Source organism: Syzygium oleosum, unplaced genomic scaffold (genome assembly GCF_021117445.2).
Source record: "Syzygium oleosum isolate NSW1041296 unplaced genomic scaffold, Sole_v2.1 Sole_v2.48, whole genome shotgun sequence".
Classification (NCBI taxonomy): Eukaryota; Viridiplantae; Streptophyta; class Magnoliopsida; order Myrtales; family Myrtaceae; genus Syzygium; species Syzygium oleosum.
In genome coordinates, this window is record NW_026607532.1 from 56342 (window position 1) to 78130 (window position 21789).

At 40.3% G+C, this 21789-nt stretch overlaps 2 protein-coding genes, 1 long non-coding RNA gene and 1 other non-coding gene across 4 annotated transcripts; 2 read left to right on the forward strand and 2 right to left on the reverse strand.

Annotated features, from left to right (window-relative positions):
* The first annotated feature begins 1058 nt into the window (after positions 1-1058).
* Positions 1059-7489, forward strand: LOC130136693 (UTP--glucose-1-phosphate uridylyltransferase-like). The gene is made up of 21 exons (XM_056306816.1): positions 1059-1262; positions 1531-1578; positions 1759-1847; positions 1986-2076; positions 3131-3191; positions 3275-3352; positions 3431-3481; positions 3589-3662; positions 4125-4197; positions 4291-4348; positions 4491-4537; positions 4613-4678; positions 5226-5258; positions 5933-5985; positions 6089-6164; positions 6266-6322; positions 6409-6492; positions 6592-6690; positions 6766-6870; positions 7123-7194; positions 7277-7489. Exons 1-21 carry the CDS (start codon positions 1174-1176, stop codon positions 7301-7303), a joined length of 1431 nt encoding a protein of 476 aa, XP_056162791.1. The 5' UTR covers positions 1059-1173; the 3' UTR covers positions 7304-7489.
* A 5447-nt stretch (positions 7490-12936) lies between these two features.
* Positions 12937-13404, forward strand: LOC130136697 (uncharacterized). Its single transcript, XR_008815475.1, has 2 exons — positions 12937-13239; positions 13365-13404. It is a non-coding gene; the product is annotated as an uncharacterized LOC130136697 (long non-coding RNA).
* A 40-nt stretch (positions 13405-13444) lies between these two features.
* LOC115662504 (small nucleolar RNA snoR135) lies at positions 13445-13591 on the reverse strand. Its single transcript, XR_004003264.1, has one exon. It is a non-coding gene; the product is annotated as a small nucleolar RNA snoR135 (small nucleolar RNA).
* A 5727-nt stretch (positions 13592-19318) lies between these two features.
* LOC130136695 (E3 ubiquitin-protein ligase SPL2-like) lies at positions 19319-21520 on the reverse strand. Its single transcript, XM_056306817.1, has 4 exons — positions 20736-21520; positions 20433-20554; positions 19754-19873; positions 19319-19643 (listed from the first exon to the last, which is right to left on the reverse strand). Exons 1-4 carry the CDS (start codon positions 20874-20876, stop codon positions 19346-19348), a joined length of 681 nt encoding a protein of 226 aa, XP_056162792.1. The 5' UTR covers positions 20877-21520; the 3' UTR covers positions 19319-19345.
* Between the last annotated feature and the right edge of the window lie 269 nt (positions 21521-21789).

Sequence of the window (21789 nt, forward strand, 5' to 3'; positions counted from 1 at the left end):
AAGCCGAATAGCTACATTGGAAGATCAACCGATAGTGATGGAAATCGATTAAAACGGCCTCCAATTGCTAGATAGTCAATTAGGAGCCTCAAAGTTGGTAACAAACTTGTTAATCGACATCTCGGTAGTCGATCGACAATCATGAAATCGACAACTATCCTACAGAATTTGACATTTTCAACCTCGAACCCATCAAAATCAAATCGTAGCTGAAATCGGCCTTTACTTGCAGCAGTAAGGATCGGTCTGGATTAATCGACGGGACCTGAATCGAACTCGGGAGTTGTTCGGACAAAACCCGATGCTCCTGCATAAGAGAGCGAGTTGGTTTGTCATTTAATTACTCTAAAGCTTCATGGGCTTTTCATTTTCATGTTTGGTCACCAAATTATTAATGTTAAATGTAATAGCACGCACGGGAATTACACAACGAATTGGAAACCAGTGACAAAGAAAATGAGTGATAGAGCGAAAAAACAGCAAAGTTATTATGTAATCAAGCATCTACAAAAACTTTGGATATAGAAAACGCGCTAATTCCAAAGGCTCGCTAGGGAACCGAATCGGCTCGAATTAAACAAGCAGGCTTGATTTTTAAATGCTAGTACTTTAAACCCCTCTTTCATGATTTGATCCATGCTTTAGCCTTGTGTTTTCTTCCTTCCTTCCTTTTTTAATTTTTTTTATTTGTACATTTTGGGGTTTTAACGAAGTAACTTTTAACGTAAGACGTTGGCGGTTGTCTGAAAATGGGGACTAATTTAATTAGCGAAGACCAAAAGGGGGCGCGCGATATACACGCCCCGTCCCGAGGCCAGCGGATCTGGAGAACCGGTGGGCTGGGCGTCATATTCGCCTGCATATTCTCTCTCTCTCTCCCACCTCTCTCTCTGTCCACGCCACCGCCGAAACAGCAACGGCCGAGATTGGCTACACACTTGTTGTTCTCCTCGCCGCTAATCTGTCTGTCACTTTTATATCATCTTTCGTTCCACAGCCTTCACTCATCTCCAAACCCCGATCGAATCTCGCTCCCTCCTCCTCCTCCTCACCACCACCACCACCATCACCATCACCATCACCATCACCACCACCACCTTCTCCTCCTCAACACTCTCTCTTCCAAATTCATCTCTCTTTCGTCCAGATCCGGAGCTCTTTCGCTAGTCGAAAATGGCCGCCGCCGCTGCCACCCTAAGCGCCCCCGACGCCGAGAAGCTCTCCCAGCTCAAATCGGCCGTCTCCGGCCTCGGCCAAATCAGGTTCCCACCAGCTCTCTCTCTCTCTCCCCGCGCGCGCGCTTGTTTGTGTTTCTGTGCGTTCGCGGCATGTGGTTTGTTTGTGATCCGGCGGAAGACGTTTGAGCGCGCGCGGTCCGTCTCTTCTTCCGGGGTGGTTTTGCGTCGGTTGATTCGCGAGAGGGAGTTTTGTTTGGCTGTTGAATTCTAGAAAGATCGGTTTCTGGTCCAGTGCGTGTCGGGAGCGTTCGTTCCGGATCTCACTCTGCTTCGTTTTGGTTCTGTTTTGCAGCGAGAGCGAGAAGAACGGATTCATCAACCTCGTGTCCCGCTATCTCAGGTTAGGTGCAACTTGTTGATAGCCCCATTTTTTGTCATGTTTCCTTCGATTTGAAAGCTGAATTTATCAACATTTCAAGCGAGATGGAGCTCTCTTTTCTCTTTTCCTTTTCTTTTTTGTCTCTGTAAATGCTTAGAGTTAATAGTTTGTTTGGTTTCTTTGCTTGTTTCGAATTTTCAGTGGCGAAGCTCAATATGTTGAATGGAGCAAGATCCAGACGCCCACTGACGAAATTGTCGTCCCCTATGATAGCTTGGCGCCCACTCCCGGTAACTTTACCTGCTCGTGATTCATTTTCGATTTGCACGACATTGCAAAACTTTCCATGCGGTGTAGCTCGATTTTGTGGTCGCCAGATCTTATTCTTTTTCTCTGCCAATAAGATCGCGATTCCTAAAATTGTGCAGATCCTGCGACCACCAAGAGCCTTTTGGACAAACTTGTTGTGTTGAAGCTCAATGGTGGTTTGGGAACTACGATGGGTTGTACTGGTCCGAAGTATGCCTTTTGATCTTATATTTCATATCTTCTCATCTTCTTTTAGTTTGATGGATCTCATTGGTCAACTACGGATGCTTTGTTTTGTTATTGCTGTAGAATTGGGATAAGTAATTCTAGGATAATGTATTTGCACCGGTAGGACATGTAAATCATGCCAACTGCTCTCTTCCGAACAATATTGCTATTTGCAATTTGATTTTAGTCCATACACGCAACACGAGGCAGTACCATACCTAGTTGCGCATGTCTTGAAGGGATGCAAGGTGCATGCCTCTTTTTTCCTCCTAGAGCCTCCAAAGAACTTTTGAAATCTGTAAATTCTTATAACTTGACCTGCAAGTAATGTTGACGAGGCAGATTCGAAAATGCAACAATTGGCTCCTCTTTCTATTCTCACTTCTGTTGTGCAAAAATTTACTTTATCGAGGGATCCGTTTGGTATCTAGACGACTTTTCCTTTTTTTTTTTTCTATTAAAGCGAGGGAATATTGCAAGAAAAGAATAAAGTGCAAAGGATTTGTAGATAGAGGAAAAGAAAAAGAGTAGAAAGAAGAGAAAGCAAGAATATTCTTGCTTGATCTAAGAAACCACCACTTTGACAGAATAAATCAAGTCGAATCGAAGAGGTTGATCAAAACTTTTGAGATCTTCAAAAAATTTCGTCACTTTTCTTCTTGCCAAATAGTCTAAATAATAAGAAAAACGAGCCTTCCGGAGAGGCAAGTGAAGTTGGTGAGCGGTTAGGACAGTTCTCTGCTCCGACAGCTAGTTACTCATCTGATGAATTGGAGCTGAAAAGTTCTGTATGGCAGATAATTTGCCTCTGAAGTACCAGCACAAAAGAAATCATTATTTGTGGCAAAGTTTTAATCACCTTGTTTTGAGATCCATGACCTCACTGACTTGATCTGTGCTTCCTTGATCTTATTTAGTTGTAACATTTAGTAAGGCTGGAAATGTAGCTTCCTTGGAACTTTTACCATGTTAACTTGGGTGTCTATGTTTTATAAGCTGCCTATTTGTTAATTCGCATGTTTCTATTGCGATGTAGATCTGTCATAGAAGTACGCGATGGATTGACTTTTCTTGACCTTATAGTTATCCAAATCGAGGTACTAATTTTTAATTTTCCATGTGGTGCATGTGTTTCTTTAGCTCTATTCCTTCTGATCAAATCTTCCTTCTGTTCATGTAGAATCTGAACACTAGATATGGGTCCAGTGTTCCCCTGCTTCTGATGAACTCTTTTAACACCCATGATGATACGTCGAAGGTGAGCAGCTTTCACCCTACCTCTTTGTTGATAGTTTAGTTATGTTGATCGGTAATTGACACATCTCCCTCGTTGTAGATTGTTGAAAAATATGCCAACTCAAATATCGAGATTCATACTTTTAATCAGGTTTGTGATGTAAAATATTGGTTAGCTGCTTAGTATCTACTTATGAGTTTATAGTAGAATTGACTAAGTCAATTATATCTCGATTGTCTTAATTGAATTATGTGCAGAGCCAGTATCCCCGTTTGGTTGTTGATGATTTTACGCCTCTGCCTTGCAAAGGACAGACCGGAAAAGATGGATGGTAAAGTTTTGGTTAAACATCAAGCCTAAGGACTTTAGTTTTCATGATCGTGATGCTTTCTTCATTAAATTTTTGGGACCATTTTTGCATCGAAATGATTTTGCTTTAAGATCGGTCATTTGATAAAAGAGGCTGTCATTGTAGCTCGCTGTATCTAGTCATTAGTCTTTTGGAATTCCACCTTTACGATTTTATGAAACTTGGGAAGAATGCATGCCGGCTTGAGCAAATTGAAACGATGCATGAAGTTATTTGCCACCAATATCTGGCCCTACTAGACATGACAGTTGAACTTGACTTTTGATCTTTTCGACAATAATTTCCGACTAATCACTATCTCTTCATGCTTTTGTGCTTTTTTATACTTTTTAATAGACAGAACTCTACCATCTTCATTTGTCATAAACTTTTAATGGAAAATCTTTGACGTTACCTTTCTGCCATCTCAAATGCTCTACATAGGTATCCACCTGGTCATGGTGACGTATTCGCATCCTTAATGAACAGTGGCAAACTTGATGCTTTGCTCTCGCAGGTTTTCTTTTATCACTATCAGCATTAGTACATTCCTCTTAGTTTCGCTTTTTCGTTTACTTATCCCCTTTTCTCTCACTTTTCATGTTTACAGGGCAAGGAATATGTTTTTGTTGCCAACTCAGATAACTTGGGTGCTATTGTTGACCTGAGTATCCTTCTATTCTTAGTTTCTTCTGATACTGTGGTTTCTGGATTTTAACCACATGGTCTTTGTACTTCCCGAGTTTAGTTTAACAATTGGGCCCATTGATAATTTTTTGTTGTTCTGTGGACCTTAACTGAATTGCATAGAGATCTTAAATCATTTGATGACAAACAAGAACGAGTACTGTATGGAGGTATATGAGGAGCATTGTGGTGAAAAACTCTTATAATAGATAGGCATTTATATTAAATTGCTCACAATTTTGCAGGTTACTCCAAAGACCTTAGCTGATGTGAAGGGTGGTACCCTCATTTCTTATGAGGGAAAGGTTCAAGTAAGTAACATCATTTTCTTTGTTAGTTATTCCTGCGAGATAGCTCTCTTTTGTTCAAATTATGACACAGGCTACAAAGTTCCCTAGAATACATTAAACGTGCAATTCTTTCTGATGGTTAAGATAACTAGAGTCTCAACAAACTTACATTTCCCACCAAATCTGAAAGTGGAACCTTATTTGATTTTGACATCTCAGAGATTCCGTCCATGGATATTTTTCAGATTAATTCGGTGCCACGATATTTATTCCTTCAATATCTGTAACTTCTTAAATTCCGCTCAGAACTGACTTTATTTATCCTAGCTTTCATAACACTGGATGGACATGGGTTTGGCAGTAATGCAATGCTCTAAGAGAGAAACTTACATTCTGCTAAAATCAAAACTTTTACATCTTTGTAATATTTTTTGTTTCAATTGTCAATAGAACATGTTATTTCACAGAAAAATCACAGACGTGTGATCATAAGCTGGATTTACACTAAAACTGAAAGTCCAAGGGGACAAGGGATTCATGACTGACATACTTCTGTTACTTATGGCAGCTCTTGGAAATTGCACAGGTCCCTGATGAACATGTGAGCGATCCTTTCTCCCCTTTTCCTTTATTTCCATGGTCTGAAGCATGCATTGGCTCTTTCAGAATTTGTACGTCTACTACGATTCCATTGCAATTTTTTTCTTGACCTTTTATTGAGATTACATGGGAATTAAGGGAGTCATAGTGGTACTTAAGCTACGTAACAGCCCACAGGGAAATTGGTACCCTCGTTCTGGTGACATTAATTTGTTTTAAGATGATTTAGTTGGTACACTAGTTCCCTCTGTGCTACCTCTAACATGTCAATGCGAAGGCCAACAGCATACGTGACTGCCATCTTCAAATGTTGTCAATGACTCCTGCTTGTCGGCATCTCCTAGGTAGATATTGACCTATCTCTGAGATCATGGCATTATCCAGGTGACAGCCTTGAGACGTTTTACTGGCTCTTATGATGACTTTCTCTTTCTTAGCCAAGAAACTATAAATCCTGAGATCAGCATCACACAATGTGAAATGGTTTTATACATACGCATATGTCAGTTGATAAGCAGTCTCAAATCTAAAAACGTGTAAGGTACAAACAGTTTTACTGCTTTGTATAAGTTCATACAAACAGGGTACTGCTTTTCTGCAGTTTTGAGTTCCTTCTTTTGTCAACTCATTCTCAAGTTCAATGCTGACATGTTATGTTTCATTTGCTTGATGCAGGTCAATGAGTTCAAATCAATTGAGAAGTTCAAGATTTTCAATACAAACAATTTGTAAGTCATGCTATCTTTTGTGTATTCTGCAGACATGGAAGCGAGTTCTTGGCGTTACATGTATGTAATTACAGTGAGGCAAGCGCTGACATGGCACATGCAGGTGGGTAAACTTAAAGGCAATTAAAAGGCTTGTGGAAGCTGAAGCTCTTAAGATGGAGATCATTCCTAATCCAAAGGTACATAATACTAGATCCTGCTCCTCTCTCTTTGCACAAATAATTGCAAGATGCTGCCTGTATAGACTGGGGACCTTGTTTTGGATGTTTCTTAATTCCAGGAAGTGGATGGAATTAAAGTTCTTCAATTAGAAACTGCAGCTGGTGCAGCAATCAAGGTATTATTCTTTGCCTGACTTTTCGTTAAAAAAGTCTGTATTTGAAATTTTATCTTTTTAAGTTTGTGTGTCTCTTCTTGCATCAGTTCTTTGATAATGCTATCGGCATCAATGTACCTCGGTCGAGATTCCTCCCGGTGAAGGCGACTTCAGATTTGCTTCTTGTTCAGGTTAGTATCTTGTTCTAGTCCGTATTAATTTTTTTTATTTAAAGAAATAGCATTAATAAATGATGGAGCTCATGTAGTGCATCTCTTACTGTCTTACAGTCAGATCTATATACTCTGGAAGATGGTTTTGTTATCCGAAACAAGGCTAGAACAAATCCCTCGAATCCTTCAATTGAATTGGGCCCTGAGTTTAAGAAGGTGAAGATTTACTTGCAGAGATATTTCCATCACATGTCTTTTGGGATAATGACTGACTTGTTATGATGTCTGTAGGTTGGCAATTTCTTGAACAGATTCAAGTCAATTCCTAGCATTATCGAGCTCATTAGCCTGAAGGTGTCTGGTGATGTCTGGTTTGGTGCTGGCATTACTCTCAAGGTAATTGGTTTGTCTTGGATGCTGTAAGTTCATTCATTTCGATTAATATGTGTTCGCAACATATTTAACCTAATTTCTTTCGTTGCTCAACCCACGAGCTGCCAATTTCCTCCACCTCATTTACGCTTCTCTCTCCCTGATCGTTTGTCGTACTTCCCTGAAACCAGATGTCCATATGTGCATCTGGTGATGTCAATCATGGTTTGGTAAATTTCGCCTTGACAAAAAGCTAATACTCCCTATTTCATGTAGGGAAAGGTGACCATTGCCGCAAAACCCGGGGTTAAGTTGGATATTCCTGATGGGGCAGTGCTGGAAAACAAGGTAGAAAATAATGGAGTCTACGTCTTTATTCTTGAGGATGTCATTATCCGTGTCTTAACTGTTAAAACTTTTTCTTGTGCAGGAAATCAGTGGCCCTGAGGACCTCTAAAGGCACTACTTGGTTTTCCAGAATGAAATATATTGCCAGTAGTATCTGATCTTGTCCTGGAGATCCTGAATTTGTTGGTGTAATCTTTACATATTTGGGTAGGTAAATAAGTGGACAACTTGGTTTGAAGCATGTCAACCCAAACCTTGTGAAGGCGAGAATTTAACAATTTTGCTTGTTTGACAAGAGAGCGAGATATGCTGCTAAACCGGTGAGTTCATTCAAACCAACAGAGTCTTGTGCCGGTGTGCTGTCTTCCGTTCAAGTATTCTTGAATGCCAAATCCTGCTAGTCGGTCTAATGTTACAGATTCTGGTACTCTTATCAGACATTTCAGCAGTAATTTTCCAAAAACATATAAAAAAATATCAAATAAAGAGGTGCTCGTGCCACGCCTGTTCTGAAAGGTTACCATACCAGTCTGCTAGTTTGTGCGTGGGAATTTACTTGTGCAACTGATATCCATTTGTCCGAACATGCATTTAGTATTTCAATTTATAGCGTGCCAAATTAATTTAACAAGTGATTGAGACAAATTCTTATTGGATGCTCGAACGTCGTTCACTGGCATAGACTTTCTTGTGTCATCTTATAAATTAATTTAGTGAACGAGACGCTGTATTTTAAGCATTGTGCTTTTTAGTTAGTGCCTTGATTCTTAGGTAATTGGCGGGTCTATTCTAATAATCTGGAAATGCCGATTATTAGTTCTCTAAAACGACTCGTTTGCTTATCTGTCTTAGCATATTGATCTCAGACTGCCTAGATACGCATCTCGATCTAGTTCTTTATAAGCAAAACGCATTCTTCACATGCACCGAAAGACCCGTCCCGATCCAGACAGAATGTTCAAGGTAATAACTCTATAAGGCAGTTCTCTATTCATAGATCAAGTCCTGAGTTCTTTTTCATTTGATATGTGAGATGTTACGTTGCCTGGCCCTAGATCCTCTGCGGACGTGTCCACCACGAGTGTCCCCAAACAAGGGGTTAGTGGTCACAACGTTGACTTCGATGTGGCCTCCACCAACCCGGTGTCTTCGGGCCAATTTTATCTATTGTGATCTTGGGGTGCTGTCTTCGCGGCTTATAGACACAGCGTGTCATGTTGACATGGTGTGATTGAGTCAATCAAGCTTTACCATTTCGTCAACATAATAGTCACCAAGTGTTTTTTAGTGGCATGATTGGATCGGTGATATCACATTGGCACATGAGGAGAGAAAAGAACGTGAGATACTGCCTTTCTTTTTCCACTGCAACAGCCAAAACAAAATGAGGCTATAATAGGGAAGATCACGGGTTGTGAGGTTTACTCTTGTATGCACTCAACATGAAAGGGAAAGATTAGAGAAACTTGACGTGGGCCTAAACTCGTCCCTAACAGCCACGCCCTTGATATGCCAATGCTAGTCCAATGATGAATCGTTCACGGAAGAGAGGAAAAGAGAGAATGCGGACTAGTAGGGTCGGCAGCGAAATGAGCGCAGGCGACGCAATGCGACGGAGAAAAATGGGCATGGAGGAGCAACTTTAGATACCTTTTTATTGGCTGTAATAATGTCTTTTGGATATTTTATGGACAGGCGTCGGGTGAATTTGTCCGGTCAGGTGGATTTTACATGACGTCAATGCTGACATCCCACGAGCCCTCTTTGCGCAATCGGCCTGGGAGTCCGTCTTATTCTCCACCATTGCCATCGTCTAGGGTTTCCTTTCTTTGGCTTCTTATTTTGCCCTGAAAATTGCATGTTAGGTGGGTCATGCATCATCCTTCCCAACGATACACATACGAATCAAGTTTTTACAAGACGTGAAATTTGGACAAGCTTCAAGTTTCGAGAGGTTCCATAAGGGCAATCGGGCCTAGTATATGGTACGGATATGATTTTAAACTCTATGTTTACTTCGCACTCGATCGATTGTTAGGCATGGGGCTGTAAACTTGAGCGGGATATTAAAATTCATCGAAACTAATCACATCAAAACGCGTGTTCTTTTATTGAAAGATAACTCATTGTATTAAACGGGACAACGACAAATCCTGATTGGAAGGAAAATTAGTGAGGGTGCAAGAAAATTACTCAATACAATAAGAATGTTGATCCCTTGAAAGTTAAGGTCTTATGTATTATTTGGGTAAAAGTCGCCAAAAACCCTAAACTATGCCTACTGTGACATATTTATCCTACACTTTTTTTTGATACCAAAATCCCCAAACTTGTACAATGTGACACATTTACCCAAAACTTCTATCTATGTGACACATTTACCCCAAAAATTTGGTGTCACAGAAACAAAGTTTGGCTCTTTTGGTGTCACAAAAAAAAGTTGGGGTAAATGTGTCAGAGGTATAAGTTAGAGGTTTTTGGTGTCACAGAAAAAAATTTGGGATATATGTATCACATGCGTACATGTTAGGAGTTTTTTGTGTCATAAAAAATAATTTAGGGTAAATGTGTCACATAAGACAAAGTTTGGGGTATTTTGTGGGTTTTTCCCTTATTTTTATTTGTAATCCTTAAAATCAAATTGTTACTATACGTAGAAGAGAATTTACTCCTTGGTTGGAACTTTCAAATAGATGATCACATAGGGCATGAGCACACAGTCATCATTTCAAGCTTCCAAATTCTGAGCAAATGTGTTATCAGGATAAGGTAAGGATGTATAGTTCTCGTTCATTTCACATTAGGATATAATGGATATACATGTCCAAAAATATTTGGTGATATCCACATCAAAACGTTGCATACTTAATTATAACTGTGATGATTAGTTAAAAGGAAATGATAGATAAAACTCTATCGAGCGTTTGATTCGCTTGATCCAATTCTAACTTGTAACAATTTTCTAAACTTATTGCATTAATATCAATTCAGTGCTAAACCTTTTAATTGGGCCAATTGAGTCATAAACCTTTTCTTGTTTTGCCAATTGAGTTCATCTAGCCATTTTTTGACTGGAAATCATTGACGTGGACGCGGCCGTTCTACGTGGCATGGCCAATGTAGAATGGTTAGCATTGACATGGACATTTTTAAATAATATTTAAGTAATTTTTGAATTTTTATAATATTTTTGCTCTTTTTTTTGTTATTATTTCTTTCTTTTTTTTGCCCTTTTATTTTGGCTAGGGAGGGCTAGCAAGCCCTCGCCTAGTGTAAAAATTAAATAACAAAAAAATGTAAAAATTCAATTTAAAAAAAAATTACGTCAGTGCCGGCCATGCCACGTAGGACATTCAACGTATACATCAGCGATTTCTTTGGCCGGATGGACTCAATTGACAAAATAGGAGAAATTCCAAATAAGGGCTTGAATCAAATAAGGGCATGAAGTGCTCTCATTTTCTCAAATAAAGACATGAAGTGGATCTTGCCTCAAATAAGGACATGAAGTGGCCATATTAGTCTCAAATAAGAACTTGACCTCAACGACTAAAGGGTATTTTCATCTTTTACTTTTTACTTTTACTTTTTTTTTTGTTTTCCTTTTCCTTTTTTTCCTCTCTTGGCTAGGGTCGGTGACCTCCGCCGGCCTCAGGTGGAGGCCGCCCTCGCCGGTGTCGGGTGACCCTTGCCCGACGTAGGCTGGATGGCTCTTGCCCGATGCCGGCAAGGGTTGCCTTCGCTTGCCCAACTTAGGCGAGGCAACCCTCGCCCGACGCCGGCGAGGGTGGCCTTGCCGGTAGAGGTCGTCAGTCAGGCATAATGATGGCTGGGAGGGAAGAACAAAAAAGGAAAAAAGAAAAAGGAAAAGAAAAGGAAAGTAAAAAAAATATATACTTATAATTTTTCTGACTAAAACGCCCTTTTTTTACGACGGAATGATCATTGGCCAGCCAAAGGTCCTTATTTGAGACAATTTGGCCACTTCAGACCCTTATTTGAGATAATTTGTTCACTTCAAATCCTTTTTTGAGATAATGTTCACTTCAGGCCTTTATTTGAGAAAATAAGGGCACTTCAGGCCCTTATTTGAAATTTTCCCGACAAAATATGCAAAGGTTTAAGACTTAATTGGCCTGAAAGGTTTGTGACTGTATTGATACTAATGCGATGAATTTATGACTTTTTTTATACTTTTTCGGCTAAACGTGCAAGTAGGTTTTATCTTTCCAACTCCACCTTTTCAACATTTTACCCTTCCCCTCTCCCTATATATCCATCTCATTGTACTTTATTACTACTTTTTTAGTATGCACCTCCACATAGTTATCTTTTATTTGCATTATTTATGCATTAGTGGATTTCAATCTTCATCATTTTTTTCTTCTTTTTATTTAGACTTTTTGCCCATTTATTTGCATAGCTATATAGCCAATTCTACTCCGAAAAAATCAGATTTCTTTTTCCCCATTTATTTGCATAGCTAAAATTTCATAAGCATTTAGAAATCATGTTTAGGTTAGGCATGCATTTCAAATTAAGATATTTGGGAAAACTAACCATGGTATGGTTATGCTTTGGTTTACATTAAGGTTAGCCCTATTTTTAGCATTTTACTTTTTTCTTTAGTTTATTGAGCGTTTTATTGTTGATTACGTATCTGCATGATTACTCTTACATATTATAGGCTTAGGTTTAAAATCAATCAAGTCTGCTTGCAAAACTAATTTTGAAAATAAAGAGAAAAGTATAAAAAATGCGTTAGATTAATCTAGCATAATCAAGTCCTCGAATCCGTTGAATTTATGGTTCGTAGAAGTCAAATATTCTCCCAAAATTTACTTGGGTTTTAAATCTACCATAATTGATTAATGGCGGCTCCAAAAGGTAAGGAAATTACATTAAAAATTGAGTGCTAAGTTGTGATTGGTAGGACTTGGGAGTGTCCATGCTAAACGCAAGCAGCTGCCTCTTGAGAGGAACCTTCATTACGTTTAGTAGTCCATTAGCTTTCACTTAGTTGTTTTATCATTAAGAAGGTCGCGGCAGCTTGGCAATTCCATTGGAGATTTGAATTAAGCTTAATAGTGGACTTAGGCATGAAGTTTCTCTTTTTCATAAATATTATTCTTTGACAGTATGAAGACAAGGTACACCGCTAACATCAAGTGTTAAGTGTTTGCTAACCTTTATTTTGTAGGGAGGTGTTGAGGGATATGATCTTAAAGTGAGACCAAGTAGTAGAGGTTTCGCTTCTCAACCCCGAAAGTTCTTTCTTGGTGTCAAAAGTATTTATCCTTGTCCGCGAAATTGCGTGACTAGGATAACCTTTTGACTGAGCAGGAGCTAAAAGGACTCAACTCTTGTACGCGAAATTGCGACTTGTCGAACCATCCTCTTGACTCCATTTTGAAGCATTCTAGTTTAGATGTTAAATCTCATGTCTCGTGTGTGTGTCTATGCGATTGTCATTCTCCCTTGGCAAAGCAAGTTTCCTACACAATTTATTAGGGAGAAGAACACTATAAGTGCCAAAAATTTTCACCGGCTTACTTAAGTACCAAATCGAAAAAAAAACAATCAGTTAACTGCCAACGGCGAGAAATTCCGGCCAAATTGATTACATGGCCTTTATAATTAATTTGTTAATATGACTTGGCAATTTTTTTTAAATATATAGTCCATGTGGACTACAAAAACCACGTGGCACAGCCTACGTGGCTCGGACGTCCAAATCAACGTCACACAGCATGCTTTCCATTCCTAGCTCACCAGAACCAGGAAGCAGAAGTTGAAGAGAGAGAGAGAGAGATGACGGCGGCGACCATCATCACTGACGACGGAACCTCTGGCGAGGGCTTGAAGATCGTGTGGAACTAGCCCTAACAAAGGTTGAAGATGGAGTACAGGAAGGCTGGGCTTGGCTTCCCATACATTCATCCCTTGAAGCAAGGCGTGGTATTGGCTTTCCATCTCTGCGTCTCCGCATTCCAACACGCCAAGACCGACTCCATGTCTATTATCCTTGCTTGCTCTCACGTCTCGGTCTGTTTGAAATCCTTTGTCCACTTCCTCTGTTCTTGATTTATCTCCTTGCCATGCCCACTAGGTGTTTGAGGAAATTACTCTGATGATGGAGCTGGGTTTTTTATTTCTTCAGTGTTGCTTAGTTATTAGAAGAATGAAGCTATTCAATGTTCTAGAACACAACGGGGATTTGAGGGAGGAAGAAGAAGAAAAGAGCGAGAAGGAATGTGGGGAAGATGATTGTTGAAGAGCTCAATGGGAAGAAGGTTGAACTACAACTGCCCACCTTCCCCTTCTCAATTTCGCAGAGATCACCTTTCGGCGATAGGTGCACCTTCGTCGCGCCACGGCAATACACATTCTCTGCTAATTATCGCAAGCCACAAGAGAAAAATCCAAAGTCTTCTACGAAACAACAATCGAATCGTAGTCACAAACAAATAGCAGCATACTCATTTCAAATGAGACGTAGAGAGAAAGAAACAGAGGGAGGGTGAGAGAGAGATTGGGTGATCGGGTAAGACACGAGACGGCCAATCCAATGGCCAGCTTAGGGTTTGAAATTGGGATTCTTTTTTAATTTGACGATTTAAGATTCTTATTCGGGGGAAAGCTACTAGACGAGGTTATTTTATGCTTTAGATGCTAACTGAACTCTCCGGCGAGTCACATCGGCTTAAGAAACTAATAAAAAAAAAGCCACGTCAGATTTCTAGCCAAAAGATCGGAGTTGGCACTGAAATGAGCATTTTTCAAAAAATTTGGCACTTAAATGATCAAGAAAAAGCTTTTGGCACTAAAGTGAGCGCTGTACATAATTTTTTGCACCTTCAGTATCCTTCTCCCTACTTTATTACGTAAATTATTTATATTTATCATATTTTCGCGTCATTTTATGACAAGCAAGTCAATCATTGTACAATTTGAAAAACACTTTAAATCAATGATTTCAAAGTTCATAATTTCAATGTTTCATAAATTAACAATTTTTCATTGCTGACAAAATAGCCGATTGACCATTGGACAGATCTTCCTAAGTTGTTGTACATATTGTCAATTTTTCTTAATTCAAGGTATATTGTCACATCAAGAGGACATTGTCGCACTACCAAATTGAAGGAATGGCTTCCAACAGAGAGGATGCTCGGATTACGCACCTTCAATCCCAAATGAATGACTTGCGTGACATGCTATTATTCTGCACGATGGCTTGCACCAACTTGTTGTGGTTCCACCTCCCCCTCTTGGATGTAGTCATGGCCACGGTTCGGAACCGACCGGTTCCGGTTCGGAACCGGCGGTTCCGGTTCGTGGCCAAGTATGAACCGGAAGGTTCCGGGCCGGTTCATAATTTTTCTTTTCTGTTTTTTTTTTCTTTTTCTTTTCTTTTTCTTTTTTTTTTCTTTTCTTCCTCCGCTGGCCATAGCCGGGGCCGGTGGAGGTCGCCGGCCTCAAGCGAGGCCGCCCTCGCCGGCGTCGCGGGCGAGGGCCGCCTAGGCCGAGCCGGGCGAGGCCGGCCTCGCCGGAGTCGGGCGAGGGCTCGACCTCGCCGGCGTTGGGCGAGGCCGACCTCGCCCTAACCGGCGAGGTCGGCCTCGCCAGATCGGCGAGGGCTCGACCTCGCCGGCGTCGGGCGAGGTCGACCTCGCTCGCAACCGGCGAGGCCGGCTCGCCGACGGCCGGCGAGGCTCGACCTCGCCAGGCACCGGCGAGGCCGGCCTCCCCTAAGGCCGGCGAGGTCGAACCCTCGCCAGATCTGGCGAGGCTCGACCTCGCCGGCGTCGGGCGAGGTCGAACCCTTGCCAGATCTGCAGCTTCTTCTTCTTTTTTTTTTTTTTGAACCGGGCCCGGAACCGGCAGTTCCGGGCCGGTTCAAAAATTTCTGGAACCTAAATCGGGCCCGTAGGGCACGGGCCGGTTCCGGTTCCAAACCGCGGGCCTTGTCAACGGGCCGGGCCCGGGTTTGACCGGGCCGGTTCCGAGCCGAAACCGGCCCGTGGCCATGACTACTTGGATGGGAGATGATTCAAATAGAGCCCATTAGCGTCAACTCGAAAGGCAAGATTGTGATAGCAGAAAACTCTTTTACGTTCCCTGATCCAACGAAATTGTACACCTTGCGCCCCAAGTAAATCTATAGTAAATCTTTTCAATGTACCTTTTATTAAGTGTTGAGGTCCCAATCTTGGGAGTGCACTTCCTTGGAGAATAAGTTATTCTCCTCACCTTTTTCCATGGTTATTCAATGTTCCTGTCCGTGCTTTTTTCATTCTTATAGTTTAGTCAATACACTACTACACATTTTAGAAATTTTTTTATCTCAATGTGTGAATGACTGGGTGAGAATATCTTTTCTTTTGCCTAACCAAGAAAAAACCTATCTTACATGAATTTAAAATTGAGAGAGAGAGAGAGAGAGAGAGAGAGAGAGAGAGAGAGAGAGAGAGAGAGAGAGAGAGAGAGAGAGATGTGTGACGAGGATGTGTTTTGAGTGACAATAAGTTGATAGAAGGCGATCACGGTAAAGATAAAGTTTTTTTTTTTTTTGGTAAGGAACGGTAAAGATAAAGTTCATCACTAATGGCTAAAAGAATACCACCAGTTAAGGATAAAGGACTTCGAGATGGATAAAGTTCACCATCAAGACCTAAAGGAACATCACCAGTAAAAAATATAGAACTTTTGGTTCATCACCAAATAAATTGGATTAAGAACCCAAGATAGAAACTCATTCCCTTGATGAAAATTATATATATTCATCAAATTATCAAGTCTTGTTCGTACAAAATGAGATTGCACCTTTATTTAAAGAGGGACTCTAATTAAGCAAAAAAAAAAATTACTCTTAGAATTCTAAAAAACCACAACAATTCTATGAATCGTTATATGTTTATGACTCTTCAAACTGACAACACACTTAAAATTGACTTGTAACCCACATTACCATTAAGATGCATAATAAGTAGGATTACATGCATTTAACTAGGACTAGATGCAAATAATTTAAATTAGACTCTCCAAATTCTTCCACCAGCCTTGGAAGCCGAAAAACCACTTTAGAAGATCAACCAACATTAAGGAAATCGATCAGAACAACCTCTAATTACTAGATAATCAATTAGGAGTCTCGAAGTTGACAATAAAATTGTAAATTGGTATCTTGATAGTTGATTGGCAACCATGAAATCGATAACTAGTCCATTGAATCAACAACTCCTTTATAGAATCGACATCTTCGACCTTGAACCCATCGAATCAAACTATAGCCTAAATTGGCCTTTACTTGCAGGAGTAAGGACCGGTCTTAGTCAAACACTGAGACCTAAGTTGAGCTTGAGAGTTGTTCGATAAAATAAGATGCTCCCGCATGAGAGAGTGAGTTGGTTTGTCATTCAATTACTCTAAAGCTTCATAGGTCTTGCATTTTCATGTTTAGTTACCAAATTATTGATGTTAAATGCAAAAACACGCACGGGAATTGCAAATCGAATTTAAAACCGCGACGAAGAAAAAGAGCGATAGAAGATCCGATAAAAGTGTTATCATGCAACTGGGCATTTTCAGAACTTTGGGTACTAAAAACAAGCCGATTCAGAAGGCACACCAGGGAATCAAATCGAATTAAAAAGGGAGACTGGATTTTGTAAACGCTTATCCTTCAAACAAGTTCTAACATGATCCGTTTCACGCTCTAGCTTTAGGACCAAATAGTTTTGATCACACCGGAGAGAATTTTTATCGTAAACTACCATGTCACCAGCCCATATGGTGTGCGTGAGCCTACTCAGCTCCACTCAAAGGGCGATACGTACCTGTGATCAAAATGGTAAAAGCTTATTCTTAATCTGATAACTGCGATACGCCACCTTCCGTGCATGCTGATTAGTCTTCTTGTCAGTGAGAGTGACATTTTCAGCCATTTGTTCATACTTGACAGCGAGAGTCCGAGTTTATCCATGCCAGAGCCAAGGAAGTTAGCTGAAAACTTTCGCATAAGGGGTTTAGCAACATCAAAAGCTAGTTTGCCACAAGAGTTTGCCAGTCACAAAGCTCTCGGTAATGCTTTTGAGTTGTTACTGATGCTGATTATGCTTTCGCCAAAGTTGAATCAACAAATATTCTTTCTTTACATTGCTTGTTCGAACGTATCATCTGATTCTTTTGGCAATGTTGAGAACTAAACCAGTCCGTTGAGGCAAAAGACGAGATAATAACTAAAATTGGAAAAAAATGCCCCGCAAGTTACTTGATGGATTTTGCTCGTCAGTCTTCACAGGCAGAAAAAGAAAAGGCAATTCGCCTGTCTAATGTTTTTTCCCCTTGAAAAAGAAAATGAAGGCGCTGGAAAACAAGAAGAAAGAAGGCGCTAAGTGCAACCTTCTCCATGCGATGAGGAAGAGATCAACATCATGCGCGCTTGCCATCAGTATTCATGTCCAATCAGTAGAGGTGTCAAAATGGGTCTTAAACCCATATATGACCCATTTAAAAATAAATGGGTCATATATGGATCACTTTAATTTTAAAGAGTCAACCTTAAATGGGTTTTAAATTTTAAAGTTTAAAGATAAATGGGTCTAAATGGGTTGAGTTTGGAACCCATGTCCAACCCACCTACTAAACCCATCCACACACTCTCTCCCTCTTTACAAAAATGTTTAAAAAAAATCGAAATGTAATTATTTTTTTTCTCATTTTCTTTTATTTTTTCTTTTCTCTTCTTTCTTTTTCTTTTTTTTTTATTTCGGCCGGTGGTCGGCCACGGCAACCGGCCACCGGGGCGGGACGACCTCGCCGGAGGCCGGCGAAGCTCGAGCTCGCCGGCCTCGGGCGAGGCTCGAGCCTCGCCGATCTGGCGAGCCTCGAGCTCGCCCAATTCCGGCGACCTCGAGGCTTGCCCGATCCCGGCGAGGTCCCAGCCTCGCCGACCTGTGGCGAGGCTCCAGCCTCGCCTGAGACCGGCCAGGCCTCGGCCTCGCCAGATCGGCGAGAACGAGCTTCGCCGGCCTCCGGCGAGCTCGTCCTCGCCTGTGGTCGGTCGCCGGCCACAGCGGCCGGCGATCGGCCAAAAATAAGGGAAAAAGAAAAAAATAAAAAGAAAAATAAAAAAATAATTAAAAATTCGATTTAGAAAATAAAAAAAATTCTTTATGGAAAATATTTTTTAGAAATGTCACATTTTTCGTAAAACAAATAGAACCTCAATTTTAAAAAAAACTATAAAAAATTTTCACTAGTTTTGTATTGCATAAAATGTTTTAGCAGTATAATTTTAAAAAAAAATCATAAGAAACAAGTATTCCTAGATTATGTTAAATATAAAAGTGTTTTAGCAATATGGGTCGGGTCGGGTATGGGTCGAGATATTTACACTATGAATAAATGGGTCATAAACGGGTTAATGGGTCAATTTGGGTCGGACCATTTATGACCCGACCCAAACCCGACCCGACCCGACCCACCCGTTTAACAGGTCTACCAATCATAAGCATGAATTGCATCCTCCTGATTTGCCTTCTAGTAAATGTCCAAATAATTAACAAGGCTCAATTTACAGAACAACAGTGTACTCACGGTAGGAGATACGTACGGAGCATCGTTACTAGTTTACGCAAGAAATAATCACCAATTCACAGCTACGAAGCACCGACACCTTCAGTCGTCCACCGTGTCGGTGTTGGACACACTCCAGACACGTGGTCAACGCGTGTCGGACATCCGACACGCGGTCAACGGGCCGGATACACGTTTTATTTTTTCCAAGTTTTATGAATTATTGAAATGAAATATAGTTGAATTTATCAAATTGAAACAATGAATGATATTAAGAAATGGTGGATTAATGATTTTAGCATAAATTCATTTTAGTCTCTCTTTTTATTATTTATCTATTTGTAGATTTGAATCAAATTAATTTGTCATATATATATAAAAATATACATTTAATATGCAACATGTCCTAACGTGTCACGTATCGTGTCACGCGTCGGTGTTACGTAGGTTCACAGTGGTCTCTCTATTAAAGGATGGGCATGCTCTTTTTCTAAGAATATTTTAAGGAAGAAAAGCTAACAATTACGTCTTCCCACCCTTAGACTAAAAGAAACAGAACCCAATAATATACTCAAGAATCATAGATCCGGACTATATTGGAGATCGTCTGCCTAGAAACAGGGCATTTTGGTGAAACCTCCCGTCCCACAAATAATGCACATTGCTGACAACACACGAGATGACCGCATGGAACAAAAGCGGATCTCCTCCTCCTCATTAGACAAATTACACAAAACTGCCCATCTGGTACATCTCTCGATTCATCATCCTCTGAAACGGGAGTGTTGAGCTCGTCGACTGCAGCATGGCTCTGCTGCTGCTGATCATTTGGTCTACGCTGCCTCCACTCTTTCCATCTGTTCCAATTTCTGAGGAAAGAATATTCAGCATAAGTCCAATAAAGTCAAAGATTATCACATCTTGAAGTCAACAGGATATAGAATACGGATGACAAATTACTTGGTTGATAGCAACCAACCTTACAAAAGCAAATCCAAGGATACCAATTGATGCTGATCCAAGAAGATTACTACTCCAGAAGAGTATCTTTGTCCGGAAGGCATGATAAATCACCATCTGATCTTTTGTCAACTCGGTACTGAAAAATGTCAAAGCACAGTCCATTCAATAGTAAATGACACTGTCAAGGAAGGGCTGCCAGTGCAAAATCCAAGTAATAGACCCTAAAGCATAATTATGTCAACTACCCGAGAGGGAGATACAAGATGGTCAATTCTTAACAACTTGAGTTATGTGAAGCGGACTGTTCGTTTACACAACAATTCATACTCAAACAAATGACAAGCATCAAAGGGAGAGGCGCCACAATTTCTTTTGACAGGTAACGGGAGAAATACTAGAATAATAGGCGGTTGTGCAGATCACCCAAAAATCCATGAAATCACAAGACTGTTGAACTCTCCATGTTATGCAAAATGCAACCAGACAGACTTCCAAACAGGAAATTCACTACAATTTCACATCCTTCTAGAAACCTTGACCAAAATTAGAGAGAATAAATTTGCACACATGGGTCGATTTATTATAAAAGAAAAAAGTGCACATGGGTAATAAGTCCACAAATGGGAAAAGAATCTCTTCAAGCAAGCATCAAGACTAATCCAATGTCCATCCATCACCGTGAGAGGAACACTCACAGGAAATAAGGAAGATCATTGCATGGCTTGATCTCCGGAATTCCATTTTTCAAAAAGCAATGGCCAACGGCACTGACATACTTTCCTATTGGAAGAATTTTCTCCTCATCAAGCAGTCCAACCTTCAAAAACAGAGGGAGAAGAGTATAGTATCAGATACTTGTATCAAAGTGAATGCATCAAAAGTACACAATTGAAGGAACGGCAAGGTCTAGATTATCCTGAAGATCTTCAAGGTGCAAGAAACATCGCAGTTACCCATCTGCATCAAGAAGTGAATGTCATTAGACGTTGCGAACTTACAGGGTATTCATGACCAAAAAGTGCCCGAAGGAATGTGTAAGGAGAAGCATTAATCGGCTGCAGTTGTTGATATACTGTGGTAAGAGGTAGATGATGCTTTGAACCATCCATATTCACAACAACATAATTATCTACTGGCATCTGACTGCCATTACTGAGTACAAAAGGAACCCGCAGTCATAACAGATGTAAGCAAGTCGGACGACTAAAGTAGTAAGCCAATAATTCACTGCTCTGTTCTAAGATATAAGGCAACTTGACATGGTTTAGCTTTTCAGTCTTGAGCATTTAGTTATTATGCTTCTGTTCTCACATTGTGCGCTGGAGATTTGAGAATTCAGAAGCCAGAGGTTCCTCTCTTTTTGGCCGACAGAACTGAAGATTCCTCAAGAAAAGTTTGCGTAGAATCATCTTATTGAGATTGTCTTTATAAATTAATTTCTGTAACACTTTTTCCTGTTGTTGATGGTCTAAAGGAAGGCAGTAACGTCCCTTCCATCATGATAAACACATCAACTCTTACCTGCTCTCTAGAAACTCAGTTGTTCTAAAAGAATAGAAATCTCCCTGCCTTTTAATTTGGCATAAAGTACAGACTCTATAGTGCAACATCCCGTCATTCAGGACATGAATACCATATGATGTCCCATGGAAACACCAATTTTAACATGTCTACAATCACGGTTGTATGTAGTATCCCAGACATTTCCAGGGTCAAGGTCAAAAATAAAAATGTGATATTACCCCTTAAACCAGAAGGAGGTCCATGGTTCCTAGCTGAAGAAAAATATTGTGTAAAGTAATGTTGAAAAATTTGAATGGCTTCGAATCAAAGAGCAATCAAGTCGGACTTTGAGGCGTGATATCACTTTCCTTAAGGATTTATTTGCCCCACAATGTTGTTAATGGTCACCGGCAAAAATTCTCCAGGATACAACAAAGTCTCAAAATGAGAATACTAGATAGCAATTCTAGTATTTCTCCAGGGTCTCTCTAGAAAACAATTGAAAATGATGGCTGTAGTTTTTCGAAAGAAGACTTGAAAAAATTGATT